Here is an 18196-nt window from a genome sequence, read left to right as displayed (position 1 = left end):
TCTTGAAGCGCCCCTCTTATGGACTTTCCCTCCAGGACCGGGCTTTCACATCTTGTTTGTGACCAGAAGTCAAAAGTGATTTGTTTTGAATTTATGTATATTACCAAAATAAAATAATATCTGTAAACAAAATAAAAATATTCATAATTATTCATGTATATTAAGTATGTAAGCTAATATACATAAATGATACAAGGCTGAATGCAGTTATTTTAACCCAAAACATGATCTTTTCCTAAACCTTATCAAGAAGTTGTTGTACCTAATCCTAACCAGACTATTTACTACATTAATAACAGTCCAAAGGTCATTATATGTCATAATATATGAACTGTTTGTCAACAAGCTTTATTTTGAAAGTCTAACCAGACATTGCATATAACAGATTAATGCCTACTTGTCGTGGAGCACTTCACATGCAGAACTGATGCTAGAAGCGTAGGTAGTGTACTGTAGGTAGGTAGACTTAATGGAAATAAAATATGACATATGAAATACGTACAGGTGGTGAATTGAGCAGCATGATGGGTCATCTAAGTTTCAAGACTCTGCCAGTTCTAAAATCAGCTGATACAGTTATTATGTACAGCTACAGAACTGTCCTTTAATTGCTTGGATTTCATGGACTATCTTCGCCAACCTGTCATGTCTCTCTCGATTTTCAGTTTCAGTGAAATCTAACTTGCGCACAATGTTTTGTTCAAAACAAAACTACTATCAAAACTACTTAACAAATACAAAAAAAGTGACACGGTAATAATGTTTTATACAGTCTTTAAACTGACTAAAACACAAAAGTATTTGCTATTTTACAGGCTCTTGCCATTTCTGTTTATCAGCTGCAGAACAGGATTGCACATTTTCTGGTTTATACTCACCACCATATTGTGAAACCAAAGTTTTACATAAAGAAACTCCATGTAGCTCTGTCCACATACATGTATGTGTTTTCTAACGTCCTTCACCAAGGATGAATCTCCCGAATTGCTGTGTGTGTAACTTCTCCTCTCTTTCCATTTCCTTCCAATGCAACATTGTAACATTTGCCCAACAAGCCTTACTTTCAGGGCTCTTAGTACACTTAAAACATCCCCATTTCCATGTCTCTCCGTTCTCACGGTGTAACACATTTAAACAAGTCCATTCCCTGGTCCATGTGCATGTTTCCCATTAGGGCTGTTTGGAGAGGCTGCAGCTCTGGGGAGACAGCCCTGTCAGATGGTTAACAACCGCCATTTTTCACACCGCCGCCACTGTCGCTATCTCCCTCGCCGCACGCACCTATAGCAGCATGCAGATGGGCCACGGGGAGCCGAGGAGGAGGGGAGAAAGGGGGAGAGAGGGAGAGGCAGAGAAAGAGAGAGGGAGCAGACAGGGAAGAAGTGGAATAGGAGTAAGAAATATTGTAGAAGTCACCGAGGAGCAAAGTAAAGAAGACACATCTGTGATAGTGAGTTTGCTTGTGCGCTGATATGAGCATGCAACAGAAACAAATCTCATTTTAACCACCAACACTGCTCTCCTGTCTGTTATGTTTTCTCTATCTCCGTCTTCCTCCATTACTCCCTGACACCAGGACTCCCCCACTCACTGGCTGAGAGGTTATCTTTTCTATAATTCATACCAATATTTCATGCAGCGGATCAATAATGTATTTGATCATTCCACTCTCTGTTGCTGATGCTGCTGCCATAAGCTTTTTCACATCCAACGAGTGCCCTGGTTTCACTTCCATGATGACAGGCAGGGATATGGACCAGGCAAAGATGGGGAGCAATGGGGAGAAAGGAGAGGAGGAGCTACACGTGAACTATTCTGCGCTCATCCTGCAGTCCGGTCTCCTTTTCAGATGAAACAGTGGGCATGTTTCTATTGGTTACCTCTCTTCTTCAGGCTGGCACCCACACACTTTTAGCTTTATTACTAATACATCGGCAGCCAAACTTGAGCTCACAGACGAACACTCATACCTTAGGCTCAGAGTTTCTGCAGGCATTTATTTACCCAACTCTGCGCCTATTGATCCGGAGGAGTTCATTTCTATGGTTACCTGAGCCCATAAATTCTCATTTGCGCCACCAGGACAGGGCCATTGTTGTTATCATAGCACGGATGACTGGACATTAGCATAGCATGCAGAGATTAATAAATTAGCAAAACAAATCTGGCTCAGCATAATGAGGAAGGTGATCGATATGTTATTGACCCAATTCAGTTGGTGTTTTGCAGGTGTACGTCCAATGTATAAAAGGAATGAAAACGTTGGAAATTGATCAGTAAATGAGCAAACGCAGAGGTTTTGCTAATGAGCAAGCGAGAGAATATGTGCTTGCAGCCATAGTTTGAGAACACGTCTGCGATTTACTCATTCAGCGAACTCTATATTGATAAACTCAATCCCCCAACAGAAAAAACTGTTTTACAAAGATTTATGTGGAATTAGTGTTGTAGTCAAGACAACCAAAAACGAGACCATATCACGTCCAAGACAAGAGTGTACAGAGACCAGGACAAGACCAAGACCAAGACCAAGCCCTAACAAGACCGAGTCAAGACCAAGACCAAGGCCTGACAAGAGAGTCAAGACCAAGAACAGTGCGAGTTGCACAATGAATGATACACAATAAAAAGTTGAACATGCAAACCCTAGCCACTCCTAAAAGTGATCTGATCCACAAGTAAAATATCCATATTCACATAAAAACACCCGCAGAAGATAAATAAAATTCCTCTTGATTCTACAGTATGTGTGTATGTATAAGTGTCAAATCATCAAAAAAGCATTGCCGACTTGAATTGTATGTTTGGGGATTTTTACTTTGATTTCTATAAGCAAGCAAACACCAACACAAAGGAGCTGAAATCAACTCAACCATATTTATTCAGCTAACCTTAACCCTTGAGACCAAGACTGATCTTGAACACTATGTAGAATCCTACAAAGATTCGCAGATGTACAGTAGGGGCATGTTGGAGAAGGTTTATGACACACTAGGTGAAATTCACACTTCAGCCCAGCTGTACGTGTGTGTGTGTTATCAGCTGTCATTCAGCTGTCATTTATATCTCTGCACTTCACCTGGACCTCGTTATCCACCTCTAACTTTAGTTCCTCATCAGCGTTGGTCATTATTCATCAGGTTGTGTGGCAGCGAGCTGTGTTGGCTCATATTGTGTGATAATGTGAAACTGGAGGATTCAAAGTACCCACCACTCCCTGGAGAGGCATGAATTATTCCCGCGCCTCCTTCTTCCCAGCGCCCCACCACCGCCGCCCTACCCCATTGTACAACAAACTCAGCTGAAACTACAAATATCATCAGCACCGCCTCAGCCTCTCTACGCAAAAGCCCGTGATACACTTTCAATTACTGATGCCAAATCTTCCCAACAGTCTGTCCTTATGTGGAGTTTATCGGCTCGAAGGCGAGAGAGAAGAGAGATGCTTTAAAGAGCCACTATCCTACACACTTAAAGACTCGCTCACAGCACACAGCTCTCCTCTTTCCTCATCCCACTCCTCCTTCTCAACACATTATTAACACATACAGTAGATGATACACACACACACACACACGCAAACAGAGAGAGCGAGCTCTTTCTCATTTGCACTTTGTTTCCTCCAAAGTGTCGTTTGTGCTGAGGGTGCTGTAAAAGTGGGCTAAGTAGTGTGTCTAAGGTACGAGGGAGCATTATCTCCCCATTCTCTCCTCCTCCATCAGGCTCAACCAGCCCAGCGGGGGACACGCATTTACTTTATGGAATATTACTTTCTCTCCCTCTCTCCGTTACCATGGCATCCGCTATAAAAAGATTTTCTTCTGATTGCCAGTATTTGATTCCCCCCCTCCTCCTCCTCATCCCCCTGCGCACACACCGAGGAAGAGCCCTTATTGATTTTCATTTCTCATATGTTTTGAGTGCAGAGAAAGAAATTAACATACCACGAGGTACTTAGAGTAACATAAAAGGGGCTTCATTGAGCTAAAGTTGTGCAGAAAATCGCTGCTCACGGCCATTCCATGGCTTGACCCTTATGAATTGTAACACAGTACGTTCTGCGATTGCTGCACACGGGATCATGACTCTTAAAGTGCCATCACACACATGCTGCAAGCCATCACATTCACTTAACATTACATAATCTTTGAGCACAGATCAGAGGAATGTGCTAAAAACAAAAAGCTACTCCCCATCTTCTGTTTCCAAAACAGGTGTTATGAGTATTGCTCAGTATGTTTTTGATTTTCTTGCAGGGTTGTCAAGGAGCATCTTGGTGAGCAGGAAGTGGCCATTTCCTTGACTATTGACTCCTTGGAGGAGGAGGACCTGGGAAATTATTCCTGTTATGTGGAAAATGGTAACGGCCGTCGCCAAGCTACCATCCAGCTCCTCAGGCGCGGTAAGGGCTCTTTGACGTCTCCCACTGCAGCAAGTTTTTACATTTTATTTCCGCCTAAGTGGCTTTGAGGTTGAAAAAAAAAAAACATCTACTTCACTATCCGAAACTATCATATATATTCCGTATCAGCTGTTTCCAGCTCTTCATTAAAGCCATATGATGAATGAAATATTTAAAGCCTGGCTGCACCGCTTCATCAAATGGAAATATTCTATCTGTCTTATGTATCATTTTATACACATTTCCCCAAACTTCAGCCTATCATATATTCTGTATCTTTGAGACCTGTAGGATCTCCAGTAGAATTCATATAAGTTCAGTGTTTTGTGAACTAAGTTTGGCTGCAAATCATTCACTGTTTCATTGAGGTTAAAAGGGTTACAGCTGCTGCAATCAATATTTTTATATTAAAGTTCTCATGAAACGGCTAGTGGAGTGCTTCGGCACATTTACATGTTTCCTCTATGACAGTCAGCTAGAGAGACCTATTGTGGATATTGATTGGCATTTACAGTAGCCAATGTGTAGCAAATGTGTGTTTCATCCCTCCCCCATGGAGCTAGAGGTCCGCCTACTCTGCCCAGATCTGATGCTCCGGTAAATACGGCCGGACTAGGATTGAACAACACATCCTCCGAGGAGGCCGAGGCCAGTTTATCAACCCGGGAATTCAGTATCGATGTGGTTTTCCTGCAGGTTTTAGCTGCTGGCACCCTGTTAACAGCAGCTACAGTTAGCGACAGCAGCAGTTAGCGATCACAAAGCCAGTGGTATAAGTCCATCACAAAACTCAATAAATCCTCACAGCACTGCTAACTTTAAAGTTACAAACAAATGCACCATTAAAAATACCAACAGAATGACTATTTTTGCCCTTGTTGGGCCTGGTACTGGTTTATAGGTGATGATGAAGCGCAAGAAGAGCAAGAAATGACTATGTGTAATGCAAAGGGGGTCACTAGTAGCGACAAACCCACAATTTGTTATATCTTAAAGCTTGACTTTCATTGCTCTAATCAGTGTTGTTACCAGAGTCACGGCCAGCCGTTTTCAGTGGAAGATCCTGTACGCTACATGCCCAGTCCTAAACAGCAGCCAAAGTCCTACAAGACTTGGTGGAGACCAAAACAGAGCTTAAAGGAAACAAATTATTGGACTTACCTTCAGTGGGTGGCCGCAAACATGAAACTTTTTAAGGCCATAGTACTGTGTCAGTGAGGTGTTTACAGCCTGTTTCTGCGGCCCATGGTCAAAATAAAAATTTTTGCAGGTATAAAACATGTCTGTATCTTTAAGATCACTTCAGATATTGGATATTTTTTTTAAACAGGATGAAGAAGACTCAATATACCTCCTTTCAAAGACTTAACAGCTCCCTTTTAAACTGCTTCCCTTTGTTCTGCCTTTCTTGTCCATTTCCATTCCGATCCACGCTCGTGTTAACAATCTGTGCTTAAGCTCCATTTGGTTGTGTCGCTTCCTTCTACAAGTGCTCCAGCAGCTGTGTAGCTATTTTGGCTTTCTAGCATGACTTGTCTGAAGCTCTTTTCATGCACTGGTTGTCACCCTGCAAAGAGAGGTAATTTGATGGCTGTTTAAACAAGCAAATTGGTCCCCAGCTTTTCCCAACAGGCCAATAAGTTCACCATACAATTACATTATAAGTCTTTATCTGTCTGTCTGCCCGCTTTAATCTCTGTCTCCGTGACCGTCTTATGTAGATGGCCCAATTCCAAGTGAGTGGTCTTTGTAGACTCTTGACGGCTTCATTTAACTCTCTCCGTCACTGCAGCTTTTTCCAAAGAGAGGGATGCTAAGGAAGACTTCAAGTCGAGCTCCGTATCTCTCTTTCTCCTGCATTATTCTGATGTTTATTTCATGTTTCATCACTCATAAGCCCTGCAGCAAGTCTGTGAATGTCTCTGCAGGCTGCCTTGCCTTATATCTCAGAAGAAAGAGAGGAGTGGAAAGAGAGATGGCAGAGAGGAAGTGGCGGCCAGAGAAACATAAACAACTTAGAGAGTGAGGATGATGGCTGTTCATTAGCTGAAAGCATTAAATTGCAGACATGACATATAACACAGCCAAAACAACAGTGCTGTATTTCTGAGATAGAGTATTTATTGTTCATGAACAAACACCAGGGATAATGTGCTGAATGGTCCAGAACTTTACAAGTTAAAGTACGAAATGAAGGTATGCTGCCAGGGGCCGGTTAGTTTAGCCGAGGAGAAAGTCTGGAAACAGTGATTTGCATGTGATCAAAAACAACGCAATCTGCAGAACAAATGTCAGCATTGCACATCTCTGCAAACAACATATATGTTACATTTTCATGTTTCATATGTTTCATTTGAATGTTTAATATCTCAGTGTTATGCTATGACAAGGCTGTGGTTAAGGTCCGGTTAGGTTTAGGCACAAAACCACTTGGTTAGGGTAAAATATCTGGTTATGTCGACACGTACAGTAAAGTAATACAGTACATAACATATGATAATGGAGAGGGTGTATTGTGATCAGTGTTGGGGATAATGGGGGGTGTTACAGTAATAATTTCCTGCTGGCGTAATTCGTGGTTGGCTGCACACTGGCGTGGCCGAGATGGCTGCAGAGTCAGGCGCTACATTTGTGAGAGTGTAATAAATAATTTATTACTCTACGCAGACAGTAATATTGTAACGTAACATATTACTTTAAATTGAAGGTAACTAGTAAAATGTTATATATTGCATTTTGAAAGTAACTTGCCCAACACTGGTTGTGGTAGCCATGGCAGCCATGCAGTGTTCCAGTCCACCGTGGCAGAAATATACGGTGAACCTGTTCTCAATGAGCCAACCAGGTAAATACTGCATTCATAAACAACATAACTCATCCTTCCCCATGCTGGCTCTCTTGGGAGATGGACAGGAGATAATAGAGAAGAGAAATGATTGTAAAGACAGAGGGTGAAAAAATAAGGGGGAGGAGAGGTGAGGGACCACTGAAGAGAGACAGAAGAAGAGGTATGATGGAGAGGGCTGTAAGTGATATGAGTAAACTGAAGCCTCTTGTTTTAAAGATGCCTCCATCCATGTCCAGGATTGTCACGAGTCCCAGTGTGGACGACAGCCAAAGTGCAGGACTGTGTCATTGCTGCGCTGCTCCAAAGAAATGAACCCAATTTCTCATCATCGCCTTTTTTTTTTCCCACGTGTCTCCCAGCACTGTGCCCTCTCATCTTTCCCAAAGTCATTATGAGCCTCGCGTCTCTTCCCTGAAGATTGTTGCTGCTTCACTCTGAAAATAAAGATGATTTTCCCGCTTTCCAGCGAATGTAAATGTGTCCCATAAGTGTCTCATCCTGTGAATTTAACAAGGGAAAGAAAAAAAGAGTCCAACCTAGTGCAGAAATAAATCAATAGCCTGTTTTTTTGTGTGTATTTATAATACATCAAGCATGGTTGTCTCACCAGTTTTAAATATCTCCTGGTCTGTGTGTGTCGTCCTCAGCAGAGCTCATGTACACGGTGGAGCTGGCAGGAGGGCTGGGAGCGATCCTGCTGCTACTCATCTTCCTCATCTCCCTCTACAAATGCTACAAGATCGAGCTGATGCTTTTCTATAGGAGGAACTTTGGCAGCGAGGATGTGGATGGAGGTAAAGACGGCACAAAGCATCACAGAGAAATCTCTCTGTTTTCAGCCGGAAGCCCTTTAACCTGCAACTTGTTCTCACATTTATTTTTCAACTTGCTGTTCTTATCCTAAAATTCAATGTCAAGCGAGTGTAGATGACTGTGTACGTGTGGGTTTGTTCTCATGGATGCGAATATGATCCGTTTTTTTTTTTGTTTTTTTTTCCATGCATTTGTGTGAGTGTATGTGTATGTGTGTGTGTGTGTATTCTGTCAGAGCCTCTATCCATAACAGACTCCCCGGTAGATACAAATGTCTTCTCCGATCCTATCTCAGTGACAGCAGCCCATTTCCGCTCTCTCTCTCTCCACTGTTGGTGTTAAGGTGCACGTGTTTGTGTGTGTGTGTGTGTGTGTGTGTGTGTGTGTGTGTGTGTGTGTGTGTGTGTGTGTGTGTGTGTGTGTACTTTGCCGCAATGGCTGCATAGGGAAGAGAGGAGACAGATTTTCAATTTGTTGCCCATTTAAAAAGAGATCAGTCTCAATATGTCATGGAATGATCCCCACCCTACGCTGTGGAAAGCCAGATAGCGGCACATCGGGACCGGGTAGGCTCGAAGCTCATTCCCTGAGCGCCGAATCGGGGTGTAAACAGCCTGAAATTGGAGGGCAACTTTTTGTTTTCTCTACAGAACATAGTTAACTTTTGCTTCAGTTAAGGGTTCGTCTGTTCATGTCCCAGTATCTTCTCTTTTCGCTTTGTGTTTTTGTCTGCTTTCTTCCTCAAAAATTCAGGAAAGACTGAGCTCATTTTTGAATCACTGGATTGTTTCTACAGTAGCATGAATTATCTATTACACACTGTTTTGTTGACTCAAACTTCCACATGATTAAGTCATACCGTGAGGGACCGTGGATACAAGCTGTTTTTGATTTTCCAAGTTTGCTAGGTGGTTAATTTGCAAGGTTGGTTGCTAATTTGAAAGCCTTGTTTGATGCTCGGATCCTATCGAGCGCAGCCGTGGCCTTTCCAGTGAGTTTCAAAGCTGTCTGCGCTCCTCAAAGAGTTTGTGAAAAAGCCCCTCTTCCCTTTCTGGATGGCCCACACTCCAGTTTCTACAGAGAATAATGACTAAGACTTACTGAACATGTCACAGTACTGCTTCTTTCCCATCTTCTATTTTTTGCTTTTCAGTTCTTCCCACTGTCTTCGGGGAAATCATTTTGAGGTGGGGAAGAGAGTATTGCTTGAATCTTGATTTGGGTATTTTTGTATCTACCCCAATTTATTTCTCAGATACACAACGCAGTATGGCCAAAGGTATTGGATACTATCCAAATCTGCTTGTGTACTTGTGGCGTGTGCCTGTTCTTTTGATCTAGGCCACTTTGTTCCAATTAAGGAAGCAGTTTTCCTGTTTCATGACAGTGCCTCTGTGCACAAAGAGCGATCTAAAAAGAAGGGGTTTTCTGAGTTTGGTGTGGAACAACGCGACTGGTCTGCACAGAGCCCTGACCTCAGCCCCATCCAACACCAAGAAGGACTACAAAGTCGACTGCGGGCCAGGCCTTATTGCCTGTCACCAGTGGCCAGCTTCACAAATGCTCCTGTGGCAAACAAATAGACCCTCCGAGAAGAGTAGCGTCTTTTTTCGCAGCTTTTAAAAGTACAATCACATTCAGTCCTTTGTCTTGTGTCAATGTTTTACTGTGGTCTAAGGTCAGGCTATATTTACAGCTCATGGAGCATATTCAATAAAAAATGGCAGTTTTCAAAATTATTTCTTATTCAGCATCATTTCAAAAACTTCTGCATGAATTAATCTTTGAGGAAATGACCCTTACACACCATGTTATCTGATAATGATTATTTGGGAAATGGTCATGATCCTTTGATAAACTAAATGCTCAATGTACTACCAAATTTGATACAGACATCTCAGTTTTGTGTGTTATGTATATGAGATATTGAGCCCAAAATTAATTAGTGCAGTGTTTTGTGCAAAAAGTTCTGCAATTGAAACTGCTGTGAAAGTCATTCAAATGTTGTAAGTCTTTAAATGTGTTTATCGGTGTAGTGTTCAGGCGTCTGCATACTTTTGTCCATCTAATATATGTGTATACAAGTTGTGATTGTGCCATAAGAACTCAAATGAGTTAAATTGCGCCTTTTGAGCAGGATGTGATTTTATCTAGAGCACCTCAATCATGAGCCTCTCCCTTCTGTTTCCCTCTGTTCTTCAGAAAACAAAGACTACGATGCGTACCTGTCCTACACCAAAGTGGACCCTGACCAATGGAGTCAGGAGACGAGGGAGGAGGAACGCTTCGCACTGGAGATCCTCCCTGATGTCCTGGAGAAACATTATGGCTACAAACTATTCATTCCAGATCGAGACCTCATTCCAACAGGAAGTAAGCACTGTGACTGTCTGTGTGTACATGCTTGTACACTTACAGTATGTTCATGTAACATACTGTATTGGAGTGTGAGGGCATTACAGTTGCTTGTGTATTGTAGTTGCTGCAGTGTTTTGGCATATTTGTTACACTTTGTGATTCACCGGCAAGGACCACGCCACAACATTGTGAGTTTTAAGATTTAAGGATGTGAGGAAGTGTTAGATGTTGAGAATAGACGGATGGATGTGAAGAAGAGGATGAACATGGAGGAGACTCGGTGTGGGGGATCCTTCTCAGGAAGCTGATTTTGAGTTAAAAGATTCAAACAGAGCTGAGGGGAGAATGACCTTGATGAAGATCATTAAGATGTTGCAAATTGTGATCTGGAGAGAGATGACCCATGACCAAGGACTTGAATGCTTTGATCGGAAATGTCCAGTCTGGCAGCTGTTGACGCTTTGCCAATGCGGAAAGAATGAAATTGAAATGAGAGCTTGCTTGTATAGATCCTTGTAAAACCAGAACCACGTGGCCATTCTCCCTGATTTGGAGAGAAAGAGTGGGTCTTGAGATGAGGCCATGGCAGCAGACCTGATGTATTTGCTCAGCAGATCACATTGGAAATATAGCAACTCATATGAGTGGAGACAGACCAGAAATATAAAGAAAGATGTAGATGAGGAATGATGCTGCAAGCTCATTGGTTTTACTTGGAAGTATGAATTGCAATGTCAGATAGACTTGGGTGAAGGGAAGGATTCTAGGTAGATGTAGTTGGGGAATCCGAGCACCACTTGAAACTGAAAAAAAGACGGCAAGAACATGGATTTTACTGCGTAAGCAGAGAAGATCAGAAGCGAGTGGTAAGCGTCTTGCTGTGAGAGTGGTTTCCTGTGTTTGCAATCCTTTGAATTAGGCCTGGCCAATATGAGTAACACGTCTATCACAATAGTGAAGTCTATACTGTATAGGTTACACTGTAACTATATTAACACAACAATGATAAACACACAAAATTGCTGGTGCAACGGATTGTGATGCCGAACTCTTTGTCTTATGCAGCTTCAGTGTCTCTTGGTTTGTAGGTAGAGCAAACAGGCCTAGTGTCAGAGCAAGCGCTGCCAAAGCCGGCCTTTCAGCTCTACCTAACAAGCCCAGAGACACTCCGGCAGTGAAGGAGGATGCGTGAAATGTATAAGAAGAATGTGGACTGGAATTTGAAAGCGCTAGTGACGACTGCTTGAGAATGTCAAGCTAGATTAAGATTAAGATTGTCTTTATTTATCCCACAACAGGGAAATTCACATGTTATGGCGTGGTTGATGATTGCACATTTTAAGGAAGAAATCTGTACTAGAAATGATGCTGTCAATTCATGGAATGAGCGAGCAGTGAGGGGAAGAAAAGTCTATTATGAGCTTTTTTTTTGCCAGTGTATCGAACTGGCTAAACTTGTTGGGCTGATTTGGAAGACTGGCAAAGGTGGGTTGTATACCTCTTGGCCTTGCGTGGGCACCTTTGCAGAAGGTGCAGGTGTGCAGAAGGTGGCAGTTAGAAAGGGTACGGCCCAGGCGGTTGAAATTGCTGCACATCATCCTGCCTCTCTGATAGGAAATTGTTGATGCCTCTTGGTATGGGAACATTAACAGAAGGGCGTATGTCAACAGGCCTGGGAATGATGGGAGCAGGGGGTGCACCTGACAATCACTGGTTGACGAGTGGAGGGTAGTCGGAAGAGGGGTGGCCACTTGAGAAGAATGCTAAAGTTCTGAATCAAGGGTTCTCCGGTATGTTCCCTATTTAAATTGGTAAAGCCACACTGCTGCCTGGGTAGCAAGGAGAACATGGTAGCTGTAAAAGCTGGTCCTTCTGAAATGTAAAGCCATGTTGGGTAGGATTTAAATATAATAAACCACCTTAAATATTTAACCGACTTGGTCAACTTGTAGTGCGCCCCCTTGCATTGCTGGGTGGAGTTCTTAGGTTACTGTGTCCGCTGTACAGAAAGACTGGAAGGTGCCGTCTACAGCTAAAGGAAGGGTACAGAAAGGGATGGTGGGATGAAATGTGTGTGTGCATGGGGATGCATGTTGAAACAAGCTGAAAAAGGTCGGACACAGAGGGATATATGACCTAGCCTCAGGCCCCAGGCCCTGGAGAGGGTGAAGACACTGTGACATCAGGTGTGAGAATCCCAGAGATGAATGACCCAGGTTAGGATGCCACAAGGCTCTGTCACTGGAGTATTGATGGAGGCTGAGTAAGTTGAAACAGACTGGCTTTATTGCATAAGAGCATGTTGGAGATGGTCTTGGTCCAGTCTATAATGTTGGGTTCAGACTTTGGGTATTAAGACATTCGATGTGAGGAGGAGGGCTCAGCATGAGTGCACCGTGGTGTTTGCCTGAAATCTGTGCTTGAGGGAGGCAGATCAAAAGAGCATTGAAGCCAGATCCAGCGGCTATGCCTATGGCGAACACAGTTCTCGGCCCTCACAGACAGATGAGAGAAAACATTGGCTGAATCCGGAGAAGGAGAAATCTTGTTACGGGAGCTGTAGTAAAGATGCCCACAAGGTCGATTTATGTGCACCACAGAGCGCAAGCATCTCCGCCGGAAAGTTTGGCTACGCTCTGACTGATGTGGGAATATGATGGCTGGAGGAGAATCACTTTGAAAAAGATCATTCCCAGAATCGGACAGATTGAGTTCAGATCCACAGTGAGTTGATTTGTTGGTGAGATTGAAGTTAGCAAACAGGACAGGATGGGTTTTAAGTAGGGTTGGCAGGTAATCTTAGGTGTGGTTGCGGCGTGGTCCTGCTTCCGAACCTAAGTATGTGTTGTGTGTAGTTTGTCTTCAGTTGTGTTTTTCACTGTCACTGTCTTGTGTTTCAATGTTTTGTGCTGTTTGGGCAGATTCAAGCAGAGTACACTCACACCCACAAGTGATGAGTGGAATATTATTACAAAATAAAAAAGACAAAATTACTTCTTGTATCTTCTTAAATCTCTCTGGATGAGAATAGAACATCATAGTGTTTCACATTGGGCGTTCTCAAACGATGTACGACATACATGGGCATACAGTATACTGTGTGTACCAGGAGTTGATGTATTGGACAAATTTATCATCCTCTCTGGTTTTCATCCATGCATTAATAAATCCATGAAAATTCTGTCTGAACATATTCTCATGCGTGCTAACTCTGCTTAGTAGTCCGTCTGTGCCAGCGGTACACAGTGTGCTCTAGTTAGTAGTGATGCTGTGTGTTTGTACTGTAGGCTTCATGTGCCGCAGATAAAACGCAAACACGTCCTAGTTGGTCCAGACAGAATTAAACATCAGTGGGAAATGTGTGAAGGCTCCGAGCCCTGCCGACTGAGCCGCCTCTTTCCTTTAATCAAAAGAAAATTGCCGGCAGCATCAGTGCCAAGCAAAATCATTGTAGATGAATGTCCAATCAGGGAAACATGGTATACGATTAATTATATGTGAAATAAAAAGATGAGTGAGGGGAGGTGAGGCCACTTTTACGACTGTGTTGAGCATGTTTCTGTGTCTGTACTGTGTTCTGCCTGTGACCTGAATGTTAACATGTTTATGTTTAGGTCTCACCAATGAGCATTACCAGGATGACACACGACTCTTTGGAGGTACTCGCCCTCAGTCTTTTCCTCTTGTATCAGCTGCTGTCATTTGCTGCTCTTAGGAAGTTTCAAAGAGTCGCTTATAAGTGGCGCCGGTGTGTGATCTGAAGCATCGGCCCCAGTTCAAAAGGCAACGACTCAGCTTAATCTTAGAGCCTGTGTAGCTTTATCAAACATTGCCATGTCGTGCAGCATTTAACTTTGTCTGTGGGTCTGCCGTCTATAGTGTACATAGAATAACACTTTACACTGCAGCAGAACACATACTCAACTGAACAAACACCATGCTTTGAGATATGTATTTATACACATTTACAGCCCCTATGCTTCTCTCCACACATGATAAAATGCAGTCTAAAAGAGGTGTAATTTGACCAGATATTGAAGTGGACAGCAAAATACCTACCTGTCATTGTCTTGTGTTTGTGTCTGTTGCTGTATGTTCATCCGTCATTGTTAAGTGTTGCAGTCCTGTCTTCATTAAATCATACTGGATGTACATGCCTCTACAATTATGCCACTCTTATGTCTTATTCATTTTGTGTTTTTTTTTTTTCCTTTACCTTTTACCTTCACCCTCCCTGCAGCCTACATAGAGGATGTTGCACGCTGTGTGGACCAGAGCAAACGCCTCATTATAGTTATGACACCCAACTACGTGGTGCGGCGAGGCTGGAGCATCTTTGAGCTGGAGACGCGGCTGCGCAACATGCTGGTGACTGGCGAGATCAAAGTCATCCTGATCGAGTGTGCCGAGTTGCGCGGCATCATGAACTACCAGGAAGTTGAGGCCCTCAAGCATACCATTAAAACCCTTACAGTCATCAAGTGGCACGGCACCAAGAGCAACAAGCTCAGCTCCAAGTTCTGGAAGCAGCTGCAGTACGAGATGCCGTTCAGGCGCACAGAGCCCATGCTCACCCACGAGCCGGCGCTGGACGTCAGCGAGCAGGGCCCGTTTGGAGAGCTGCAGACCGTCTCCGCCATCTCCATGGCAGCAGCCACCTCCACCGCCATGGCGACCGCCCACCCCGAGCTGCGTTCCTCTTTCCACAACACCTACCACACCACGATGAGGCAGAAACACTACTACCGCAGCTACGAGTATGACATTCCCCCTGGAGGGACCCTGCCACCTCTCTCCTCTCTGGGGAACCAGCACACCTACTGCAACATCCCACTGACACTGCTGAACGGACAGAGGCCTCCTGGGAAGAGCCGAGAGCACAGCCTGGAGGAGGCACACGCTAACAACGCCATGCTCCCTCTGCTGCCGAGAGAAACCAGCATCTCCAGCGTCATCTGGTAATGATGAACAGACGCGGCATCGGCTGCGGGGAGATCAGTCAGGATCAGACATGGCTGGGCTCAGTCTGGTAGCTCTTAGGAACAGAGATTATGGTCGTGATCGTGGCGAAAAGTGTTTTGGATCCCTTCGGTTCCAACTGTAGTTGACTGGCAGAAAGTGATGGAGATACAGAAGTTTTTGGACACAGTTTTCCCTTGTTTTTTTCAAGCGGACAGCGCTTCTGTTACAGAGGCTGTTTTCTATATGGAACTACAGGAGATATAATGAAAGCACTGTTTCATCAACTAGCGAGATACGGACTTGCAAGAACTCCACATTAAAGAACCAACACACTATGGCAATTGTTCACACACCTGCATACACACACACACAAATGTGCATACATAAAAAACAAAAGGAAAACAGGGTCTTGTACATATATTTCAATTTATTTGTAGCATCAGTGTTTTCCTGTTTTGTTCTTTTGTTTGTTCTATTCAATCATGTTTGTTGCCTTCTCTACTGTAGGACTTTGCTTTAACTTGTTATACAGAGTTGTATATTTTTTATTGTTTTCTCTTTTTAGTTTTTTTTTTTTTATTCTTCTTTCGATGCGCTTGTTTGGAAAGCCAGTATGTCATGTACCTGCGCTGTTGTGTTTTCTTTTTGTTTGTTTGTTTTTCAGAATCTTTGTGTAGTTTAAGAGAACATTTTTTAACACTTTTGGAATTGCCTGGACATTTCAGGAGCTTCGAGAAGCTGAAACTTCTTTTTGTTTACCTGTAAAAGGTGTATCTAGTTTAAAAGGAAACTCTCTTTTAAAAAATCATAGAATATGCAAAAAGAAGGAGGAGCTGGCAAAAACATACAGTCCCGTGGGACCGAGAATGAGGAGCAGTTGGGGGGCCGTACTAGTCCTCTCCAATCAGACAGACCGATAGACTGGCAGATCTCTCTCTAAAGCTTCATATTTTCTATTGAAACAAGCAGCCTTGCTGTTTTAGAGTGATAGTGAAATGCCTCACCTTAAAAAGAAATCTGTAGATTATTTTGAAAAGAATTCTATTTTTATAACAGAAGAGTTTGCTTGAGAAGTCATACTTATTTGCATTTCATCCACCATAGAAAGGGGATTTGTGTATAAGTGTTATGCTGGTTTTGTACACTTGCAATGTGGTTCCTGGTTTGTCAAGAGATTAAGGTGGCTTTTGAATCCCACATGAAAAAAAATACGTCCTCTACTGTTCTAGATTCAAAAGTGAAGCATTTTCAATGTTTTGGTTTTTAAAACATAATATTATTCCCATCCTGATAATTACTTTGGTTCATATGGATAGTTCATGTTTAAGGAAAGAAAAGAATACATTTGTGTTTTGAAAGACTTTTTAAATATATTTGAAGGTGTGATTTTTGAGTATGCATAGCAAATAGATATGTATTCTATATATAATATAGATATTTATATAAATATATAAACACAATTTTCACTTGGAAAGAAATGTCTATCTTTATAGAAACACAATCATTATCAGTTGCCCTTACTTTCTCACTGCACATTAAAAACATTGATTTCCTCTTGATGTTTTCCCTTTTGTGTCCAACACTGATTACACTCCTAAAATCTACATTCATAGTCAGATTAATGGCATGTTCATCACACTCTGTGACTTCACTGGTCATAACAGTTGACTAATGGGTGGGAAATTGAGTTTGTCAGTTTGAATCAGTGATCCAGCAGCCCTAGGGAAAGTGAACAACCATCAGTGTCTGGAGATGCTGCTGAAATGCCTCTAAACATTACAGAAATAAACTCAGCCTTCATGTGCCAGCTCCACTTGTCAAGCACAACACAACAAGGCTATAGTTGTAGAACAAGAGAGTGTGAATGCACTGTTTGCATGTGCGTACCAATTTCTCTCCATCTGCCCTCTCTGATTAATTTCAAAATAACTACAGGTTATTAAAAGACAGTTTGCTCTTCCTTTTTTGGTGTTCATTACGTACACATAGACACACAGAGATGCATATTTTATTTTTTATTTAAAGGTGTCATTTGTAAAACAAAAACTGTCCAGTATAATGACTTACAGTCCACTCTGTAGTATTGCTCTTGGAGCTAAGTGGCCCTATTACCTAACAGTCTGCCCGTACCACAACCACCAGAGGGGGGATCACGACGGTCAACGGGGCTCAGCTCAACGGGGCTCAGCTGCCTCATAGTGAACATGACAAACAACCTCTGAGACCAACAGACGCCGGATTGAAGACCGAGGACACAGTACAGAGGGGATCTACAGTGGCTCAGATCAGGACCATGACATTGGGACGAGAGGCTTGATGCAGCAGGGAGTGAGTTTGAGTGAAGTGAAGTGTTTTATGATGAGTTAATGAGGCAATTAAGCTTATCTTGGTTTGGTAGAAGAGAGAGACTTGAAATCAGACCATGTCCAGTTGTATTTCTATGATTAGTAAGGAAAATACTGGTATTAGGAGACAAGACGGGCTGGGGCTAGCTGGCTAGCATGCTAACTTCAGTAGACATTTCTGCAGCACAGTTCATAAGTGTCTGTTGACAATGTTAGTTAAATTATTGAATGTTTCAAACTAAAAACTAATAATTGTCTCTTTAATTATTCTTTTTTTTTTGTCTGCCTTCCTCACAGCTGCTCAACTTTTTCGCCGGGTGCTCCCCATGTCTCATTAATTTATGATACTTACATTATATATTCCAAAGTTCACTAGAAGCCAACATGTTGTTTGAGCAGTCTGTTCATCAAGAGATACTTTTTTTTTTTTTATTTGGTAAAAATAAATTTGCTCTTTGTGATTCCTCA

At 42.6% G+C, this 18196-nt stretch overlaps 1 protein-coding gene across 6 annotated transcripts in view; it reads left to right on the top strand.

Moving 5' to 3' along the window:
• il1rapl1a (interleukin 1 receptor accessory protein-like 1a) overlaps positions 1-16936 on the top strand; it is a 184307-nt gene extending 167371 nt beyond the window's left edge. For 3 of the 6 annotated variants that reach the window (XM_084361494.1, XM_084361496.1, XM_084361495.1), the window contains exons 8-12: positions 4257-4402; positions 7898-8044; positions 10266-10436; positions 14036-14080; positions 14662-16936. In XM_084361494.1, the coding sequence (XP_084217620.1) occupies positions 4257-4402; positions 7898-8044; positions 10266-10436; positions 14036-14080; positions 14662-15383 (1231 nt within the window). In that variant the 3' untranslated portion in view covers positions 15384-16936. The remainder of the gene's footprint in view (positions 1-4256; positions 4403-7897; positions 8045-10265; positions 10437-14035; positions 14081-14661) is intronic. The other 3 variants (XM_084361497.1, XM_084361499.1, XM_084361498.1) reach the window with 3 other exon arrangements.
• The last annotated feature ends 1260 nt before the right edge of the window (positions 16937-18196 follow it).

Source organism: Pagrus pagrus, assembly GCF_965226575.1.
Source record: "Pagrus pagrus genome assembly, chromosome: 9".
In the NCBI taxonomy this organism is placed as follows: Eukaryota; Metazoa; Chordata; class Actinopteri; order Spariformes; family Sparidae; genus Pagrus; species Pagrus pagrus.
The sequence above is the reverse complement of the archived record's forward strand: the minus strand, read 5'-3'. Positions and strand labels throughout refer to the sequence as shown.